The sequence below is a fragment of the Pichia membranifaciens genome, assembly GCF_001661235.1.
Source record: "Pichia membranifaciens NRRL Y-2026 unplaced genomic scaffold PICMEscaffold_1, whole genome shotgun sequence".
Taxonomy (NCBI): domain Eukaryota; kingdom Fungi; phylum Ascomycota; class Pichiomycetes; order Pichiales; family Pichiaceae; genus Pichia; species Pichia membranifaciens.
This window is the reverse complement of record NW_017566982.1, coordinates 1,254,853-1,272,952: the sequence shown is the minus strand read 5'-3', so window position 1 is coordinate 1,272,952 and position 18,100 is coordinate 1,254,853. Positions and strand designations below refer to the sequence as shown.

General features: G+C 47.2%; 8 protein-coding genes across 8 annotated transcripts; 3 read left to right on the top strand and 5 right to left on the bottom strand.

The window, feature by feature from the left end:
- Window positions 1-289: 289 nt before the first annotated feature.
- On the top strand, window positions 290-2,065 carry PICMEDRAFT_70503 (hypothetical protein; the record flags this gene model as incomplete). The annotated part of the gene is made up of 1 exon (XM_019163660.1): window positions 290-2,065. One exon carries the CDS (start codon window positions 290-292, stop codon window positions 2,063-2,065), a length of 1,776 nt encoding a protein of 591 aa, XP_019020023.1.
- Window positions 2,066-2,136: 71 nt separating this feature from the next.
- PICMEDRAFT_70502 (hypothetical protein) lies at window positions 2,137-5,301 on the bottom strand (the record flags this gene model as incomplete). Its single annotated transcript, XM_019163659.1, has 1 exon — window positions 2,137-5,301. The coding sequence occupies one exon, from the start codon at window positions 5,299-5,301 to the stop codon at window positions 2,137-2,139; it is 3,165 nt and encodes a 1,054-aa protein (XP_019020022.1).
- An 812-nt stretch (window positions 5,302-6,113) lies between these two features.
- On the top strand, window positions 6,114-7,156 carry PICMEDRAFT_14429 (hypothetical protein). The gene has a single exon (XM_019160371.1). The coding sequence runs from the start codon at window positions 6,163-6,165 to the stop codon at window positions 7,063-7,065; it is 903 nt and encodes a 300-aa protein (XP_019020021.1). The 5' UTR covers window positions 6,114-6,162; the 3' UTR covers window positions 7,066-7,156.
- On the top strand, window positions 7,005-10,104 carry PICMEDRAFT_14428 (hypothetical protein). Its single transcript, XM_019160370.1, has one exon. It carries the CDS (start codon window positions 7,354-7,356, stop codon window positions 9,727-9,729), a length of 2,376 nt encoding a protein of 791 aa, XP_019020020.1. The 5' UTR covers window positions 7,005-7,353; the 3' UTR covers window positions 9,730-10,104.
- PICMEDRAFT_88624 (hypothetical protein) lies at window positions 9,798-11,238 on the bottom strand. Its single transcript, XM_019165035.1, has one exon. The coding sequence runs from the start codon at window positions 11,108-11,110 to the stop codon at window positions 9,866-9,868; it is 1,245 nt and encodes a 414-aa protein (XP_019020019.1). The 5' UTR covers window positions 11,111-11,238; the 3' UTR covers window positions 9,798-9,865.
- A 127-nt stretch (window positions 11,239-11,365) lies between these two features.
- On the bottom strand, window positions 11,366-13,198 carry PICMEDRAFT_70498 (hypothetical protein; the record flags this gene model as incomplete). The annotated part of the gene is made up of 1 exon (XM_019163658.1): window positions 11,366-13,198. One exon carries the CDS (start codon window positions 13,196-13,198, stop codon window positions 11,366-11,368), a length of 1,833 nt encoding a protein of 610 aa, XP_019020018.1.
- A 317-nt stretch (window positions 13,199-13,515) lies between these two features.
- PICMEDRAFT_9414 (hypothetical protein) lies at window positions 13,516-14,541 on the bottom strand (the record flags this gene model as incomplete). Its single annotated transcript, XM_019165091.1, has 1 exon — window positions 13,516-14,541. One exon carries the CDS (start codon window positions 14,539-14,541, stop codon window positions 13,516-13,518), a length of 1,026 nt encoding a protein of 341 aa, XP_019020017.1.
- Window positions 14,542-14,956: 415 nt separating this feature from the next.
- On the bottom strand, window positions 14,957-16,690 carry PICMEDRAFT_70496 (hypothetical protein; the record flags this gene model as incomplete). Its single annotated transcript, XM_019163657.1, has 1 exon — window positions 14,957-16,690. One exon carries the CDS (start codon window positions 16,688-16,690, stop codon window positions 14,957-14,959), a length of 1,734 nt encoding a protein of 577 aa, XP_019020016.1.
- Between the last annotated feature and the right edge of the window lie 1,410 nt (window positions 16,691-18,100).

Sequence of the window (18,100 nt, the reverse complement as noted above, 5' to 3'; positions counted from 1 at the left end):
AAACGGTCGACGTAACTTGGGTAGAGTTGATCTGCACCCTTTTTTTCTAAATTTTTTTTGTTTCCACAAGATTTCCAAAATTTTTTTCCACTTTCCTAAAAAAATCTTGTCTTGGTGCACGGGTAAATATGAAAAAAGAGAGCCACTAGGGTCACGTGAATTTGGGGCTGTTGGGGAAGAGAAGCCGGAGAAGGACATGAATAAGCTGAAACTTCATACAGCAAATTTGGTATGACAGTGGGAAGGGCGGAAGCAACAAGCCCTAGCAACTATACTCAGAAGTAAGAACATGTCGGTAAAGAGTCTATACCAGGTGTATAACGTTGCGGTTGGCACTTCAAAGGTAGTCAAGGAGTCGCTGAATGTTGTGACTGCCAACTGTTCGGTTCTTCAAGCCATTCGTGGAAATGATCAGCTTTACACAGAAGCAAAGATCGTATCAGAAAAGGCCAGGGCCAGTGCTACAAACAGAGAATACAGTCAAGCTAATGTGGACTCCATGGCGCATCATGCCGACCAACACGGGGATAGAGAAGTCGATATCTTCAAATTGGCCAAGGCTAAATCGTCTCATGCACGTAGCCAGGCGAAGCACGATACTCATAGTAGCAAGCACGAACAGAAGCACCAGCACCATCAAAAACGTGGCTTTCACACGTCGGTGAGGAGACTGGACGAAGAGAAAAAGCAGCCTGGTAAAGAAGAGGTCATTGGAAGCAAAGTCCAACCTGCGGTAAAGCTGACTCAAGCCGCAGTGCCTTCGTCGAGATTGGGACGTCTTTTCCATTACGGAACTTTAGCCGCTTCGGTGGGGGCACATGTTCTGCAAGACAGTGCTACGCACTACATTAAGCACGGTAAAGTTCCAGAAATGAAGTCTGTGCTGCTATCACCTCGAAATATCGAGTTGATGGCCAGGAAGTTTTCCCAGATGAGAGGTGCTGCGTTGAAGGTCGGCCAGATGCTGTCCTTTCAAGACAACTCTGTTTTGCCTCCTGATATCCAGCAAATATTGCTCAGAGTTCAGAATAGTGCCCACTATATGCCAGCAGATCAGCTCGAGAAAACCATCTCTTTCGAGTTAGGCGAAAGCTGGAGACAACGTCTTTTTGCCAGCTTTGATGATATCCCAATTGCTGCTGCCTCAATTGGCCAGGTCCACACCGCTGTTACAAGAAAAGAATTAGACCAAGTTGTTGTCAAGATCCAGTACCCCGGTGTCGCCGATTCTATTGACTCGGATCTAGATAATATCCTAACTTTACTTACTTCAACAAAAATGCTTCCTCCAGGAATGTTTCTGGAGAAGTCGATTGCAAATGCAAGAGTTGAATTGAAATGGGAATGCGATTATATTAGGGAAGCATCCAACACGGTAAGATACAAAGAAATGTTGAGCGATGAACCTGCCTTTGCTGTCCCAAAGGTCTATCACGATCTAAGTGATGAACATGTTCTCACAATGGAAAGAATGAAGGGAATTGAGATTGTGAAGGGCGATTGGAGTCAAGAAGTGAAGAACAAGATCTCTGCCGAGATTATGAGATTGACCTTGATGGAAATCTACAAGTTCAAGTTCATGCAAACCGATCCCAACTGGGCTAACTTTTTGTACAACGAGAAGACTGGGAGGGTTGAACTATTAGATTTTGGAGCTTGCCGTGACTTTGATGAATCGTTTACTAAGCCTTATAGCAACTGTTTACGTGCCGCTGTCAAACAAGATCGTGCAATGGCCAAGAAATACTCCATTGAGTTAGGATTCTTGACAGGCCTAGAATCGGAAGCAATGACCAATGCTCATGTGGACTCCATCATGGTTTTGGGTGAACCATTCAGAGAAGCTACCCCAAGCGGATTGTATGATTTCGAACATCAAACTATCACTGATAGAGTTCGTACTAACATCCGTTTGATGTTGAACGAAAGATTGACTCCTCCTCCTGAGGAAACTTACTCTTTGCATAGAAAATTGAGCGGTGCCTACTTGCTCTGTGCTAGAATGAAAGCTGAGATTCCATCCAAGAAAATATTTGAAGATGTCATTGGTTTGGAATATGAATAAATTCACTTCTCTCCTGTATATATATAATTTATATTATATTGATTGTTAATTCTAAACATCACTATCCCGGCTCAAGTTAGCTCCAACGTTTCCGAGTCTAACTTACCATATAAATTCACAACTTCATTCATTAATTTTGTTAGTTCATTCACAACAGAGTTAGTGACCAAACAGTAGGAATAAAGTAGAACAAAATCGGTATTTTTGAGTCCTGTATATTTACCAATCTCTCTTCTTGCCTCTACTGTCCGGCGAACATCTCCTAGTTTACTCAACAATTTGACCATGGTATGCTCGGTTGTGGCAGGGTCACTTGCAAGAGGTATTCCTAATTTCAGTGCTGAAGCAAGCATGTAAAAAATTAAGAAAACACGATTTTGTAATTCACTCATTTCTTCACGAACGTTTTCAAGAACTAATGACTCAACGGGATTTAATACAGGATCGATATCGACAATTGAGTTGATATTCTCGTATGCGTCAAGTATTCCTTCAGTTCCATCCATGAGTCTCGTGTAAATTTCAATAGGAAACGGCCCTTTCAATCTGATCTCCATGGGTGCTTGCTTCAACAAAATTCTTAACTCATTCATTATTGAATGACAGTCTTTCAACCCTCTCAATCCATCTAGAGTATCCTGGCCATACTCATCTCTCCGCTTGTATAAAGCCCCTCTTTTCCAAATAATTCCCATACGAAGCCATAAAATAGATAGTCCTCTCTTGATCCGACTACGAGCAGTAACAGGAAACAACGTTAGTGTGATTACTATAGCCCAAACCACACCAAGACTGACACCTATGTATCTATGGAAGGCAATTTCCCAAATGATCGGGTTTCCACCTCCTTCCCAATCATCTCCGTCGGATATATCATTCAATGACATTGTGTATGAGTACAAAACAGTCAAGTTATAGGTTAAAAGAATGAACCTTCCAAATGCATTATTTGCTTTCCAATTCAAAATGATATCAAAACAAGGGAGTGAAACAAAAAACCCCAAAATTGCCATTAGTATGACATTGGGATAAAAAAGACTCCAAACAGTAAAAGCTGTTACTGCACCAACAAATGTTCCTAAAAATCTCCATTTTAAGGTCATAGTTGTGCCACCTAACGATTTGTTCATTATGATACAGTAGGTGACTAAAATCCATTCTCCTCTCCATTCTTTGAAAATATGTCTAGTGGCATTCCAAAATGCTAATGAGCCTAGGATAAGTGCACCCAACCCGACTCGAAACCCAAACTGAAAATCAACTCCTCTAGTGAATTTGGTAATCTTCCAAAATTTATAGCCAACGGTTTCATTTTCCAGCTGGTCTAAATCAGCATTAACCAATTGGTTACGTTCAGTATCAATCAAAGATTTCTTACCTCTGTGCCAAAACTTCAAAAAGTTGTAAGATCTCTCTATGTCATCGCTGGAGTCTAGCAATGAAGTCATAATGTTCAAAAGCTTTGCAAGTTCCAAAGAAAATTCTGTAATAGAGAACGAAAAATTAGCACATGTAGCGGCAACTTCCTCTTGGTTGACTTTCTCGTCCAAACCATCATTTTTTGTGAAAATGTCCTGTTTATAAACGCTATCTATGGCTCTCTTCTGGTGGGTTTCAAACAGCTCATGAGCCAATGCTAAACTTTTGGAATATTGTTTCACTAATGGATCAACATTAATTTTGCTATCGTACAAACTGCCTCTTAAAATTTGGTTCATAGTGAAAACGAAGGATTTTGTACTAGGTGCAAGATGGTACAAAAATAGTTCAATCAACTCTTCTGGGTTCTTAACAAGATCTGTATCAGCTGACAGGGGGTCTATTGAATTTTCAGTATCCTCATCATTCTCGTTTAACACATCGAGATTTCCCATTGAGGCATCTGACTTGAACGGATCATCTATAGGCCCGCCCCTCATTGTCTCGTAATATTCGATCATTTCCCATTTGAATTCCACTGCCCTTCTCAAACCTCCCAAATAAGCAATGAGCTTTTTTTCAGATTCGACCAGATCCTTGTACAATGTAAATTCTTTTTCTCTACCATAAATAAGGCATTCATACATAGTCTCTTCCAAAGATGAGTCTAACTTTCCTCTTTTCCCCTTCAAATCTGTAAAGCTCTTAGAAATTTTTTCCCTGTCGGATTCGATGTCTGAGCTTGTGCAATCACTTGAGGTGAATACGTCGCACAACAGCACCAGTGTGTCTCCAATTGAAGTTTTCACCGAATTATTTGCTGCAATTAACTCCGTTTCTGCCCAATTTTTCCAAATGGTAAAACAAACAAACACGGAAATGCAGCAGCCACAGATAACACAACTAATCGAACTAATGATTTTGCTCCATGGAATAACGATATTTGTTGGGTCCGAGTCCAATATGTTAGAGTATTCCTTGATCAAACAAGAAATCATCAAAATTGCGGCCAAGGAACAAGCGGTATTGAAAGTTTGCTTTCTCACTCTGTGCTTACAAAACGAAATCAAACCTAACGAAATCGAGCAAACAGTCAAAGTCAGGGATATTATTAGTGGTGATTGCATGTTAATTTCTCGCAAATGTGCCATCGAAGAGCTTGTATCATCAAGATATAGAGAAATTGAAGATAGCGTTGTCACGCTGACACCTATGCCAAACAAGAGGGAGAACGAAACAAACATTAAGGCCTGTATCATTGAGCCAACACTTCTTGATGCATGGAAATACACGACAACGGTACACACCATGTGCTTCGAATCAGATGAGCCCAATAAGTTTGAAATTGTGGGTGAATATACTGTTAAAGATGCCAGAAAGTAAGCAATTGCTGCTTTCAGAATTGGCTTTGTCGCTAGCTTTCGCATGTATTTCGTAAAGCTGCTATATCTTCTGGACACAGAGGAGAGAGTAGAGAACCGTTCGTGTCTTACCGACTCCTCTTCTGGACTAATCAGAAGTGTGGCATCCGTTACGGGCTTTACGGAGGATGCAGACGTGGACAGCTGCCCCCATGTGGAATACGCTCTTTGTATCTTTTCTCCAGTGGCTGCTACTATAATCGAGCTTTTCCTCTGAGGGTGGATGATGAAGGAAGAAGTTGATTTTGCTCTGTTAAGATACCTTGAGAAAGGCGTGCTGTCCTTATCTGTGCCGGCAGTTTCATCGTTGTTTCCTGCGTTAAGGTTATTTATCGAATTGACTGTAAAATCTGCGTAGTCATCACTCTCATCACCTTCAGGTGACGGCTCGTTCATACCGGATAAACTATAGCTTTAACGGAGTTGCCTTTTTGTAGAAATGCCGGGTTCGAAGAAGAAAGAGTTATCTATCAATCAGCACCTCGATTTTTAAGGCGTATCAATTCAAATAGTGAGTGCGGAGAAAACCTAGCGGGTTCCGCATAGACAATTTTTGGCACTGTGGAAGGCTTGAGGCAGAGGTCACAAGACTGAAAACCTGCCGAAGTGGAATCCAATCAGACTTTCCATCTTAATGCTATAATATAGACGCCGCTTGTGAAGTCCGTGAGTAACACACAGGGTATAGTAGTAACAACCCGGGTTAGTGCAGACTTTAGTTCCAGTTGAAGCTCCGAAGCGCTTACGTCATCTTTCTAAATGCGAGTCTACCGTGTGTTTCTCTTGGGGGTAATTCAACTTGTTGGTTCAAGGGACCAACTCAGGTTCTAAAAGCATTCCTTTAAACTGTGAGTTCTGAAAAGTACTTATTTCCATTGATTGTCATTCTCTGATTTCTAACTTGGCAAGTTAAGTATTAAAATAAGAGCAATGTATTTTTAAGCAAATATAGTAATAAGTCACGTGACATATTGATAACCGCCCTGCAGTTTATTTTGCGGACTCTTGTTTTTTCCTTCTGGCCTAGTTGGCGAACACTCCTCTTCTCCGCTCTGGTCTTCTGCTCTCGCGTTCGAGTGCGCCAAAGCGCGTGCCCGCTTACGAAAGCTCCTGCCGTGACTGGACGGGTTGCAGCCAAAGGCTAAAGGCGGGGGAGTCACAAATGCAACAGACGGCGGTGGGGGGAACGGAGAAAGGGTAGGATGGGTGGCAGAGCTGTGCCCCGTACTCACCCCCACCCCCTAAACGAAAAGGAACATGTCAGAGTTGCACGAAGTTGCCCCCGAGCCGGTGCAGATGGCCGTGCCCGGCATCCCGCCCTCCTTGCCCTCCTCCGGAACCACACACCCCTACTTAATGAAGAGCATCGACTTCCTCAGAACCACGCAGCAGTACTCGGTGATCCCCTTCAGCGCGTTCTCGGCGCTTCACGTCGCCAGCGTTGTCGTCGGGCCAGCGCTCTTTGGGCCCGAGGTGGGCAACGACATGATCAGCGTCGGCAGAGAGCTTTACCACGTCCCGCTCGTCGAGCTCGGCATCTTGGTGTCGGCGTGTGTGCACGTCGTGAGCGGCATAGCAGTGAACCTGCTCCGCCAATACTACAACTACGTGAAATACGGCAAGGCGAAGCGCAAGAAGAACCAGAACCGGACTAAGCTGGAGACGGCCATGAAGATCACCCGCAGCCCCAACGACGTCGAGGTGAGGGACATCGACGAGGGCCTGGGCGGCATCAGCTCCATCGTCGGCGCCGGCTCCCGTCCGTCGATCACGTCCCGTTTCCTTGGTTTGAGCCCGCTCGCCTTCTCCGGCTACGTCTTGCTCGTCCTCCTCGGCGGCCACGTCTACTACGAGCGTGTGGCCCCGCTCCTGGTCGACGGCGACAGCTCGATGATTGACATGACCTACATCGCCCACGGCCTTCAGCAGAAATTCTGGGAGGCTTTCACCGCCCTCAACTTGTTGGTTGCTACGGGCTGCTACCACATGCTCGTCGGTTGGAACAGGTACCTCCGCCGCTTCTCCCTACGGGCCCGCAAGAACACATACCTCACTCTTGGCGTCCTCAGCGCCCTCTGCTGCGCCAGCTTGCTCCGTGTCCGCAACCTGGACGTCTTCGCTGCTGCCGCCCACCGCTTCGACATTTACCTGGCCCAATGACGGCCCTTTGTGTATCTTCTGCTCTACTGTGTACCGTACCCTGTCCTTCTTTGCAACGGTCATCGCCGGTCAAATCCCCCGACCCGCCCCGATTCCCCGATTCGGCCGCTCCATGCGGAGACTCGAGTTTTTCGCCGGAAACGGCAGCCGGGCTTATCATCCCGGGGAGGAGGTGTGGGGGCCAGAAGTACTTAAGGGAGAACTTGTCCTGTAATGCTCTTGTTGTTGCCGCCTGGCTCTGTGCTGGCGGCTTGGAACTCCGGCAGACAAAACACCTATCGGAACAACATGGCCAGCGAGAGCATGAGCATCGTGAACAGCAGCAGTAGCAGCAACAGGGGCGACGGCAATGGCGGGACGTCGGCGTCCGCCGAAAACATGGAGAGTGGGGAAACGGCGGACGAGGCAGATAAGAGTCACAGCACAAGTCCAGAGCGGTTCGCCGATCACATCTTCGACAGATACTCCCGGGTGTACCCGGAGGTGGACGGACAGCAGCGGATACTCAAGCGTGCAGACTTTGTTGAGCTCTTGTCGTCGGACGAGTTGAAACAGAACGACCTTATCTACCTTTCGCAAATTGCTTCTTACATCCCCTTCGACATCTTCAACCTCTTGTATATAGTATCGGACGCTGGAAATAAGGGCTACGTCGGCAGGGAGGAGTTTCGCAAGTTCTCGCAACAGCTTCTTCTCCCCCACCGTAGTGACAGCCCCCAAAACACCGACCTCGACGGAGACATCAACAAGTTGTTGTTCTTTGTGTGCCAACTCTACGAAAATTCACAGAGGACCGGCTCGCAGCTTGCTGGAAGCCGAGGTACCTACAGCTTGAACTCCCCCATCTCGGAATATGCTTTCCTGTCTCTGGTGAAGAACTACAACCACACAGACCTCCCCTACCTCACTAGTTTGCTGCACTCGATGGACAGCAAGCACAGTTCAGACGCTAAGCTCAACTTCTGCCAATTCTCGCAGTTGATGGACGAGCTCCCAAAGGTGAAAATGGCCCAGGCCTTCGGCAACATGAAAAACTCGGAGGGAAAAATTTCTCCGTTCCAGTTGAAAACCATTGCCCAGAAAATCTTTTACAACAAGTTGTCACCGCTGGTTGCTGACCATTTGGAGATCTTCGCCGCAAGCAAGTTTGGCAACGACATATGCTACGACGATGCGTTCAGATTAGTCAAGATGATCAGAGATCTACCGAGGTTGAACTACCTGACGTTCGAGAAAATCTCTAACGACCAGCCAAACAACCCAATGTTCTATTTGACGTCTAAGTCCTTGTACAGCTACATCAATGACGTGCCTGCGTTGTCCAATCTTATCGATGGCGAATACAATGATGCCGATAACAACTATGCCAATCACGCAAAAGGCATCACGAAGGACGAGATATTGCTCTATTTTAATTGGAATAGATACACATACGAGCATTTGAAGAACCACCCTTCCATCGATCCGTCCGAACTTCTGGCAATACTGACGGATGACATGGTTGTTCCCAACGAAGTGAACCAGTCTTACACAGAAAACTCCTCAAGCAACTTTCTGCACGTATTCTCATCCCTCCACTCCTTTATATTAGGTTCCTTTGCAGGAATGATTGGCGCCAGCATTGTGTACCCTATCGATATAATCAAAACGAGGATGCAAAATCAAAAGGGAAATTCAATGTACTCATCCTACCTTGATTGTTTTAAAAAATTGGTGAGAAATGAAGGGATTCTGGGATTATACTCTGGGCTATTGCCCCAGATAGTTGGCGTGGCACCAGAAAAGGCAATCAAGTTGACACTGAACGATCTCATTCGTGGTTTCGGTAAAAAAAACTCTTTGAATGGTGATATAACTTTACCCTGGGAAGTCCTGGCCGGCTCGACAGCAGGATTGTGCCAAGTGATCGTAACTAACCCATTGGAAGTTTCTAAGATTAGGCTACAAACCCAAGGGGAGCTTATTCGCCAATCAAGAGAACAGGGTAAAGTAGTCAGTCCTAAATCTGCAATCGATGTTGTTCGAGAGTTGGGACTAAGGGGGCTTTACCGTGGCGCAGGCGCTTGTCTGTTACGTGACATACCCTTCTCGTCCATATATTTTCCAACTTATGCCAATATAAAAAAGAGACTGTTTGGGTTAGACCCAGGAAAACCAGGAAAACGTTCTAGTTTGGAAGCTTGGGAACTTTTGACCTCTGGCGCGTTGGCAGGTATGCCTGCCGCTCTTCTAACTACACCATGCGATGTCATCAAAACAAGAATTCAAACGAAACCAAAACCAGGGAGTAGACCATATACAGGGATTGGCTCAACGTTCAAAAGAATCTTAGTTGAAGAGGGCCCAAGAGCGTTTTTCAAAGGTGGAATCGCTAGAATTTGCAGGTCTTCTCCTCAATTTGGATTCACGTTGGCAGCTTACGAGCTATTCCAGAAAACTATTCCTCTCAGCCTTTTTTATGATACCGAAGCGGCTGGTATGCAAAATGTATTATCGTCACCCACATCATCATCATCTTTGCCAGCTCCAATGTCCCTTTCCGAAAATTCTAAGAGATTCAAGCTCTCTTCCTCGGCTTCTTCTGCGGATCTGAACCCAACTCTACTTGCTCTGACGAACTACTACAAATTCATCGAGACCGAAAAACGAAAAGGGAGCAAATGAAACCGTGTATGAATTGCTTAAAAATCAACATGTGAAACTATTTTTTTTTGCACTCGTGAACTGTATTTAATCTTGTAAAATGTACACATCTTCCTGATGTTTATTTTTTAAATTTGTATATATGGATAGCATAGAATCAACTATCGAAAACTGAGAGATCCAACACGAATTCAGACTTACAAACCTTTTCATTGAAATCCTTGTTCCGAAATATATAGGCTCCCAATTGTGTACCATTCTCAACAACAAAGCACGCCTGGAATAACATGCGCAATCCTCTCAAATGGGCTCTTTGCCTAGCTCGATTATTTTTCTCCTGCACATCTTGGGTGAGCAAAAAATCGGCACAGACATCGTTCTCTGCACTGTCCTCCACTTCCCAATTTCTGACTTTGTTAGTTCTTAGTAAGTTTGGAAAATACTTCAAATACTTGCTCAGGTTTTGCTTGTTAATCTCAAATTTGTACATTGGAGAAATTGCAGGATTTTTGAAGTTGAGCCTGCAATCTTGTGGAGGAGTAATCAAATTGGAAGTTTCATTTATGACATTGTTTTCCTTATCAGAGCTTTCAAAATCTTCAAATTCTTGAGTGCCCATTGCCACTTTATTGAAATCGTGAATCGCTATGGACTGGATATGTTGCTGTTGTCGTTGGAAGTGGGCTGATATATGATTTGGTACCGATTTGCGATCCTTGGATCTATCGTTGACATATTTTTCGTATACAGGATTTTTTTTAAAATCTTCAGGAAACCACGATCTCCTCAGAAGTGGATTCTCTGTGAGGTCAATTTTTCGACTCCTGGTTGAGTTATTGTTGCTCAGGACTGTGTGTAATATAGACGTGTTGTTGATTGAATTTCCTTCTTGTGAATCATCTATCTGTGAAATGTCTAAAAGAGCGTCGTCACTAAGGGGCTCGGTTTTGATCTTTTTCACAATGCCATCATCAGTGGAACCTTCAAAACACCTTTTACTGCTTCTTGACTGTGTATTATCAGCTGGAAAAAAATTCGAATAATTTTCTAGACTGTGTGATTTCACAGGTGAGCTATCTGTGAGGTCTGGGTCATCGTCACGTACTTCACTCAAAACCGTCTCTTGAGTGAGTAGCAGCCTTTCACTACCGCTCAACTTTTCTTTTTTGTACTCAGCAACCATTTCCCGATCAACATCTCGAAAATCGAATTCTTTCAATTTCTCATGCAGCAAATTGTTTTCTTGACGAAGAGCTTCATTTTCCTGACGTAACTTATGTAACTCAACCAAATGGCTGTTTCGTGTATCTCCCAAAATCGACCTGTTTACAATTTGAGTCAGTTCAACCAAATGCTGCCATAAATCGGGGTCTCGCATGCACTTTTCATTGGAAATATTCATCGATATTCATATATCTAATTTAGGCTTTTAAATTATTTTGGTGAGCCGATCCTACTGACAGCAAGAAGAAACCTGTGTTTCTTTCTTTTCCGGGGTGTAATTTCGTGTTTTTTCCCCTTTTGGTTTTTTATAACGTGTTTCGCTAAAAAGTGAAAATTCATGAAGACTTTTTGAAGTTCCAGAATTTCTTGAAGATTTACCTAAGTTGGAAAAATACATGGGTATAAAAAGGTTTCCAGGTCAGCCTCTGAACTATTATGCACCAACAGCAACGCCGAACTTCCTCCACCAGTCGCCTTGTCCCCACATGCCTTCAGATGTAACGCGGATAGCATTCATTGCTGTCATAGGAGAGATCAGTTCAACAGTATGGCCCTTCCCCTCTAACTCTTTGATAAGAACGTCAGATACGGGACGCTCAAAAAATATGTTATCTGGTAAAAGTTGGTGGTGTATTCTTGGGTTTGCAATAACATTGGTAATGTTTTTTCCCTGTATGAAAGTCCTAACAATACCTTGCAGTATTGCAGTAGTAATTCTGGATCCGCCAGCCGCTCCAATAACTAGCTCAACATTACCTTTGGAGTTTACAACAATTGATTGTGCAGAGGAAGAAAGTGGCCGCTTGTAAGGTTCAATATAGTTGTAGACAGATGGTGACAAACCAAACGCGTTCCTCGTGTGCGGAACAGAAAAATCATCCATTTCGTTGTTCATTATCACGCCTGTGTTTGGATCATGAACGCAGGAGCCAAATAGCAAATTCACAGTGGTTGTCAAGGTTACTGCATTGCCTCCTTTATCAACAACACTCAACGAGGAAGTCCCATGGGGGTCGTTAGGCTCATACGCCGGGTCATAGTTTTCCCAAGGATTAGTGAAATTGTCGTTTATCTTCTCCTTGACAGACTGGATGTATTCCTTTGATAAAAACTTGCTATACCTCTGTCTTCTTTCTTGTAGCTGGGTTTTGTTTGTGTTATAGTAGCCCCCATCTCCTAGGTAAGAACGGGTGGAAGCCATCCATTTCATAACTTCAATCATTCGGTGAGTTCCAACTGGAGTATAGTCTGTCTTTTCGAAACTATCAAATTGATCTAGAATGGATAATCCGGTTACCAATGCCAAACCACTAGATGCCCCGTTGGCGGAAAAGACAGTCAGGTTGTTATTGGTGAAGTTACTCAGCTTGATTGCATCCTCGACCACAACCTCGTATTTCCCAAAATCTTCTGGCGTCAGAATACCTTCGTATTCTTGAACTTTAGCTGCTAGTGAGCGAGCAATGTAATCATTTGGATCGTAGAATACCGATGCACCTTGCTCAGCAACGTAGCGTAAAGTCTTGGCAAGTGCAGGCCTACGCATTAAATCACCTTCTTCCAGTAACTGGTTTGTCCCACTCTTAAACACAAAATCCCAGTCTTTGCGAAAGTATTTGAATGCCGAGAGTTGGGTCTTCAACGCAAAAGCCAACCTCACGTCGATCTTCCATCCGTTGTCGACCAAGTCGGCCACCGGCAAAACAAGATCTTCCCATGCTAGATTCTTAGATCCATGGAGCTTGTGCAATGTCCACAATCCTTTCAGTTCTCCAGGTATGCCAGCTGCCAACCCGCCGTACTGGCTGTAATGTTCTCTACCTTCGAACATGTTGACGTGGGCCGCCATCGGTGCCATCTCTCTGGCGTCTATACTTATGGCGCCCAAGCCCTTTTTCAATGCCGTAATAAAGGCACCACCTCCGATGCCGCTGGAAAACATGGTATCTGTTGCCCCGATGCACAGACACGTCGTGACAGCAGCATCTGCTGCATTCCCACCCCTACGTAGGATGCCTATTCCCATCTGAGAACAGTATCTGGAGTCCGATGCAACCATGCCCTCTTTCGAAAATGCCGTCACATTTGTCTCCGGATCCCACTTGGGAGTCCTGTCAAAAGGGATATGTGCAGGAATGTCTGGAACATGAGGGAACGGTATTTTGTGTGGTCTCAACGAGAGGAATATCACAACCAGAACTACCGCCAAGACGGCAAAAAACGCTTGCCTGGCAAGACCACGTTTGTGGCGGTCTGGAATGTACATATCTTGCCGATGATGTTTTCAGCTGTCTCCAACCTTGCTAACCAGCAGAGAAAACCTCCATGCTAAGCTTCCAAACCGGATGGAAGCTCGATTTGAAACATCTTCTCCCCACCAGCTAAAGATAAAGAACTCGCAAGACCCGAGCGGAGACTTGCAGGCCCTATCTCCGCACCGCGAGGAGCTTACTAACAGAGAGGCCGAGAAGAAACTTGAGATAACAGCACAACTTCAATATGGTGTTTTGTTCGTTGGCTGAGAAGAACCACGGAGGGACGCCTAGGTAATACCTGTCAATACTTCTGGGGTGTTACATATAATTACAGAACAGAGTCAAGGAAATCGTCTAACTCCGTGGTTTCCAGCACAACGGTAGCTTTCTTTGCAGCGGTAGTCCCCGTGCTGGGAACAGTGCGTTGTCCGATGCTTTCCGACTTTGCGGTCCCACTAGTGCTTTGGAGCATGGTGTCAAGATCGAACTGGCCATGGTCGGTTTTGCGCAGCTCGGGTTGCTCGTGAGCCTTGAGATCGACTCCGATCATCCTCTGCACGAGGTTGTCAAGTTCATCGGTATCGATCTTGTCGTGGGCGTTGCGTAAGTTTTTGTCCACCGCTGCTTTGTATTTGTCTCGCCCCGCCTTTGAGTGTAACTCTAGCACCTTCGCTTTCGTGGGCTTCGATTTGTTGTTCAGCTGATCCATGCGATTGCGTATTTTTTCTACGTCTTTCTGGTGGTTTATTTTTTTCTGAAGAGCTAGAAACTTCTCTCGTTCCTCCGGGGTGAAGTCTCGTACCTCCGGTTCAAAAGCCTCACCATCTTCGTCACTATCGCTCAAGTTGTCATCAAACTTCCAGTTCTGTAGATCGGTTTGCTTGAATTTTTTCATGCTTTTAATCTCTTTTGGAGTGGAGTACTTGTTATCGAGATCCACCTCGTCTGCCTCCCCGGCAGTCTTCAACTTATCGTTCACCAAATTACGCATGTAGGAGGCTCGGTTCTCTTCTTCGACCTTAATGGCCTCTAAACGTGCAATATATTCTGGATCTTTGAGGATCGTCTCATCTACAATAGGATCTTCGAACCGCCACGAATTGGAGCTTTTTGCATTCTTTTTACTTCTTCTCTTGAACTCATCATCGCTTCCGGCATCTTTCTCTTCACTCTCCAGCGAGGAATCAGAGCCAGAGCCTTCGTTGTCACTGCCGCTGTCACTTTCGCCGTCGTTATCTGTGCTGCCGTTGGCAGTTTTCTCCTTTGTGAAGCTTTTGTTTGCGGATTTTATAGCGTGCTTCCGCTCATAGTTTCGTTTCGCCTTGTACTTCCATTTGTCGTTGTGCAAAACCATTCCTTTTTTTTCTCTAGTGTCCTTTTCGTATGGTATGCGTCAACACTCTTGTTAAAGACAGGAAAATGGATGACAGCATGTTGAAGAAACCTTGCAAGGCCGTTGTCACGTATTATTTTGAGCGTGATTACATAATGGAGCAAAAAGGGTGCGCCTTGGTAAGCTGTAGTTATCATCAACAGTTGCAGTTACTGTTAGGCATTGCCAGATATGTTTTAATGAAGAGCGGAATATGAATATAGTTTAAAAACAAAAGAGCATATACTGAAATGAGATGAAAAGGCGAAGTGAGGTATGAGAAATGAACAACAAAATTAGAATAAGAAACCAACGTCCAGATCAAATAACTATCCAGGATGATATTGTTATAAAAAGCATAAAGTGGGAGTGGACACTAGATTCAGCGGACGGAGAATTAGGCCTTTTCAATAGGGACTTGGTCCTCGTCAGTGACTTCGCTGGCTCCGTATTTGATTTTGCCGCCCTTGCTGACGATTGTCTGGATGACGTCGTCTTCTTCGCCATCTTTGATGACGGATCCTTTGTCCAAGTTACTCCTTGGACCGCTGTATATCTTGTGTGCGTAGATGTAGTACCATGCAATAGCGAGGAACAAGGAGCCCCAGTAGACCAAGACGGTCCAGTTCATGGAAGATGGAGAGTTGTTTGCGCCTCTGTATTGAGGGAAGCAAAGGACTGGAATCATGAGTGTTGTGAAGGAGACGGCCAAGGAACCGGAAAGATAAGTGAATTTGCCCAAGTTCCAAGGTCCTGGTTTGAAGAAACTACGTGCGTAGGTGATTCTTAAGAGGGTTGGGATTGTGAAAGAGATGAAGGATCCGATAGCACCGACGGAAAAGATGGCGTCAATGGCGACGCCACCAAACATCAACAAGCAGAGCAAGCAGCCGATGAACCAGTTCATCCAGACGGCATTGACAGGGGTGAGGGTGGTCTTGTTGACGGTGGCCCAGTAGCGGGACAGTGGGAAACAGTTGTCACGGGAGTAGGAGAACAAGACTCTTGACGCGGCAATCATGCAGGAGAAGGTCATGGTGAAGGCAAGGATGATGGCAAAGGAGGCAAGGCAAAGAGCCGAAGGTCTGTCAAGAACTTGGATCAAGAAGGAGATGTAAGGCTGGCTCAAGGAGTCGGTGACAGCGGCGTCGACGTCGACGATGGTGTAGGCCATGGCGAGCTGGAAGACGAAGCCCAAGATACCACCGACACTGGCGGTGAGGACAATGGCCCTAGGGGTGGCGACCTGTGCGTTAGAGCACTCCTCGGCCAAGTGGAAGGGGGAGTCGAACCCGGACATGGTCCAAATGACGGCCATGAAGGACATGAGGATGCAGATTCCGTCGGGCCAGTCGGTCAAGTTGTCAAGCCCCCATGCGATCTTGTTGGAGTTGAACTTTGGTAGGCCCTGGTCTTGTCTGCTGTTGCCGCCCAAGATGACGATCCAGGAGACGAAGAGGAAGATCAAGTTGAGGATGGTGGAGCAGGAGTTGATCCAGGCGATCCACTTGGTAGGGGCCGAGGCGATGATCGCGGCGAAAAACGTCAAGCCGACCGTCAGCAAGTAGCAGTGCCATGTGTGGTAGACGTAGGTGTCGTCGACTACCTGCTTGAGGGCGAGAATCATGGCGGCGCCTCCGTAGGCCACGGAGGGGGCGCCCGTCACCTGGACAAAGTAGTTGGACCAGCCGACGATCCACGACAGGATGGCCCGGTAGCGTGGGGGCGCCATCATCGCGGTGGCGTAGTAGAGTCCGCCGGACGTGGGGAAGGCGGACGAGATCTCTGCCATGGAGCAGGCGACACCCATGACTCCGACCATGCCGATCAGGTACCCCCAGGTGATGCCTGCGTTCCCTGCGTACGCAAGCGAGTACCACAAGGTCGACGCGATGGAGGGGAGAAGCCCCAACACCGAGAAGGACACCCCGAAGGTGGTGAAGAGCGAGAACTCTCTTTTGAACTCCTGCTTGTAGCCGAGCGCCAAGATGACGGCCTCGTCGTGGTCGACGTCGTGGTCGACGATGATCCGTTCGTGCTGGCCGGACAAGACCGACGTGATCTTCATGTCGTCGACCGAGAGAATCGTGGTGCGGGAGCCCATGTGCTCGATGTTAGGCGATGCTGACATGCTTGTGTGTGTGTGCGGGTGTGTGAGTATGTGCGTGTGCAGCGACCACCAACACCCACCACAGTCCACGGCGTCTGTTCGGCAGCCCGGACTCTGACACCAAGATGCAGACCCTCCTGCTTCTATATACTGCCCCGAATCCTCACCCGGAAGGTTGGCGAGGCAGACAAGCGGCCGACTTCCGGCAACGGTGTCCCTTGCTGCTGGCCCCGCTAGCAGATAAGCCCAGATAAGATAAGCCCGTCAGGCCTATCCAAGCCTATCCAAGGGCTCGCGAGGCACGGCGGGGCCGCGATCAAAGAGGAAGGTGCAAGAAGGAGCAGCGGGCCCAGTGTCGCGGGGCATTACAGGCGGCATCGCGAGGGGGGAAGAAGCACGGCGGGAGTGCTGGGAGGGAAGGGAAGGAAGGGCTGTACGGTAGCGGGTGAGCCGGTGAATGAACCGGTGGGTGAGTAGATGGTGACAGAGTGATGGAGATACATGGCGAGTAGGCGTGAGCTTCGGGTGTGCGCTTCCGGTGTGCAAACGAGGTGTGCTGGAGCAGTGCTGGAGCAGTGCTGGCCACGGCGGGCCCGCCGTCGCGTCGGATTGCGGCCAGCCGCTTTGGGTGCGTCTCCCGAGTGGCCGATCGACGTATTTTCCCAAAAAGGAAGGTGGTAGCCGGACCGCGGCAGATTGCCCGATTGGCGATCTGGGAAGGATACGAGACAGGGCAGACGGGCAGACGGGCAGATGGGGCAGCTGGACGAGATAGGCCCGTAGCTGGGGCCGGGGGGTGGAGGAAGAGCGATAGAGAGGCAGGGAGGCGGCGGAGATGGGTGGTTCGGACACCTGCGGAAAAGCGTCGCAGCGGCTTTTCGGGAGAGCCCCGTTTGAGGCCAGCGGCTAGGGCAGAGGCTGGTCGGGTGGTAGGGTGGTAGGGGCTGTTGCAGCAGCAGCAGAAGAGAGGGACGAAGAGAGGGACGTAGAGAGGGACGTAGAGAGGCCCGCAGAGAGAGTAGGGGGAGCAGAGCAGAGCAGCAGGCTGGGGCAGGGGCAGGAGGGTAGAAAGTTCTGCTCTTACGGTGTTCTGTAGGGCTGCGGAGCCTGTTCTGGTCGGCATGCGAGCATGTTGAGGATGTCGGGAGCAAGCGGTCTGCGACAAAGGCCTCCAAGTCGACACGGACCAGCTCTGTGGCAGGACGGAGGGAGCAGGCAGGCTGGCAGCAGCAGCAGCAGCACGTCGAACACACACACATGAGGCTCGGCATCGTCTTCCTCTGTCTCCTCGGCCTGAACCCATACCACGCGGCACCGCTGAGTCTGCCAGACGCCGCAGACCCGTCCGTCGGGGCCGCCTCCATCACCGACACCACGTACGCCGCCATCCACAGGTACGCCACGTACGCCGCGTTGACGTACTGCGCCAAG

Excerpts from the sequence above, each read along its gene's own strand:
- PICMEDRAFT_14429 (XM_019160371.1), top strand. The coding sequence starts at position 6,163 with ATGTCAGAGTTGCACGAAGTTGCCCCCGAGCCGGTGCAGATGGCCGTG.
- PICMEDRAFT_14428 (XM_019160370.1), top strand. The coding sequence starts at position 7,354 with ATGGCCAGCGAGAGCATGAGCATCGTGAACAGCAGCAGTAGCAGCAAC.
- PICMEDRAFT_88624 (XM_019165035.1), bottom strand. The coding sequence starts at position 11,110 with ATGAATATTTCCAATGAAAAGTGCATGCGAGACCCCGATTTATGGCAG.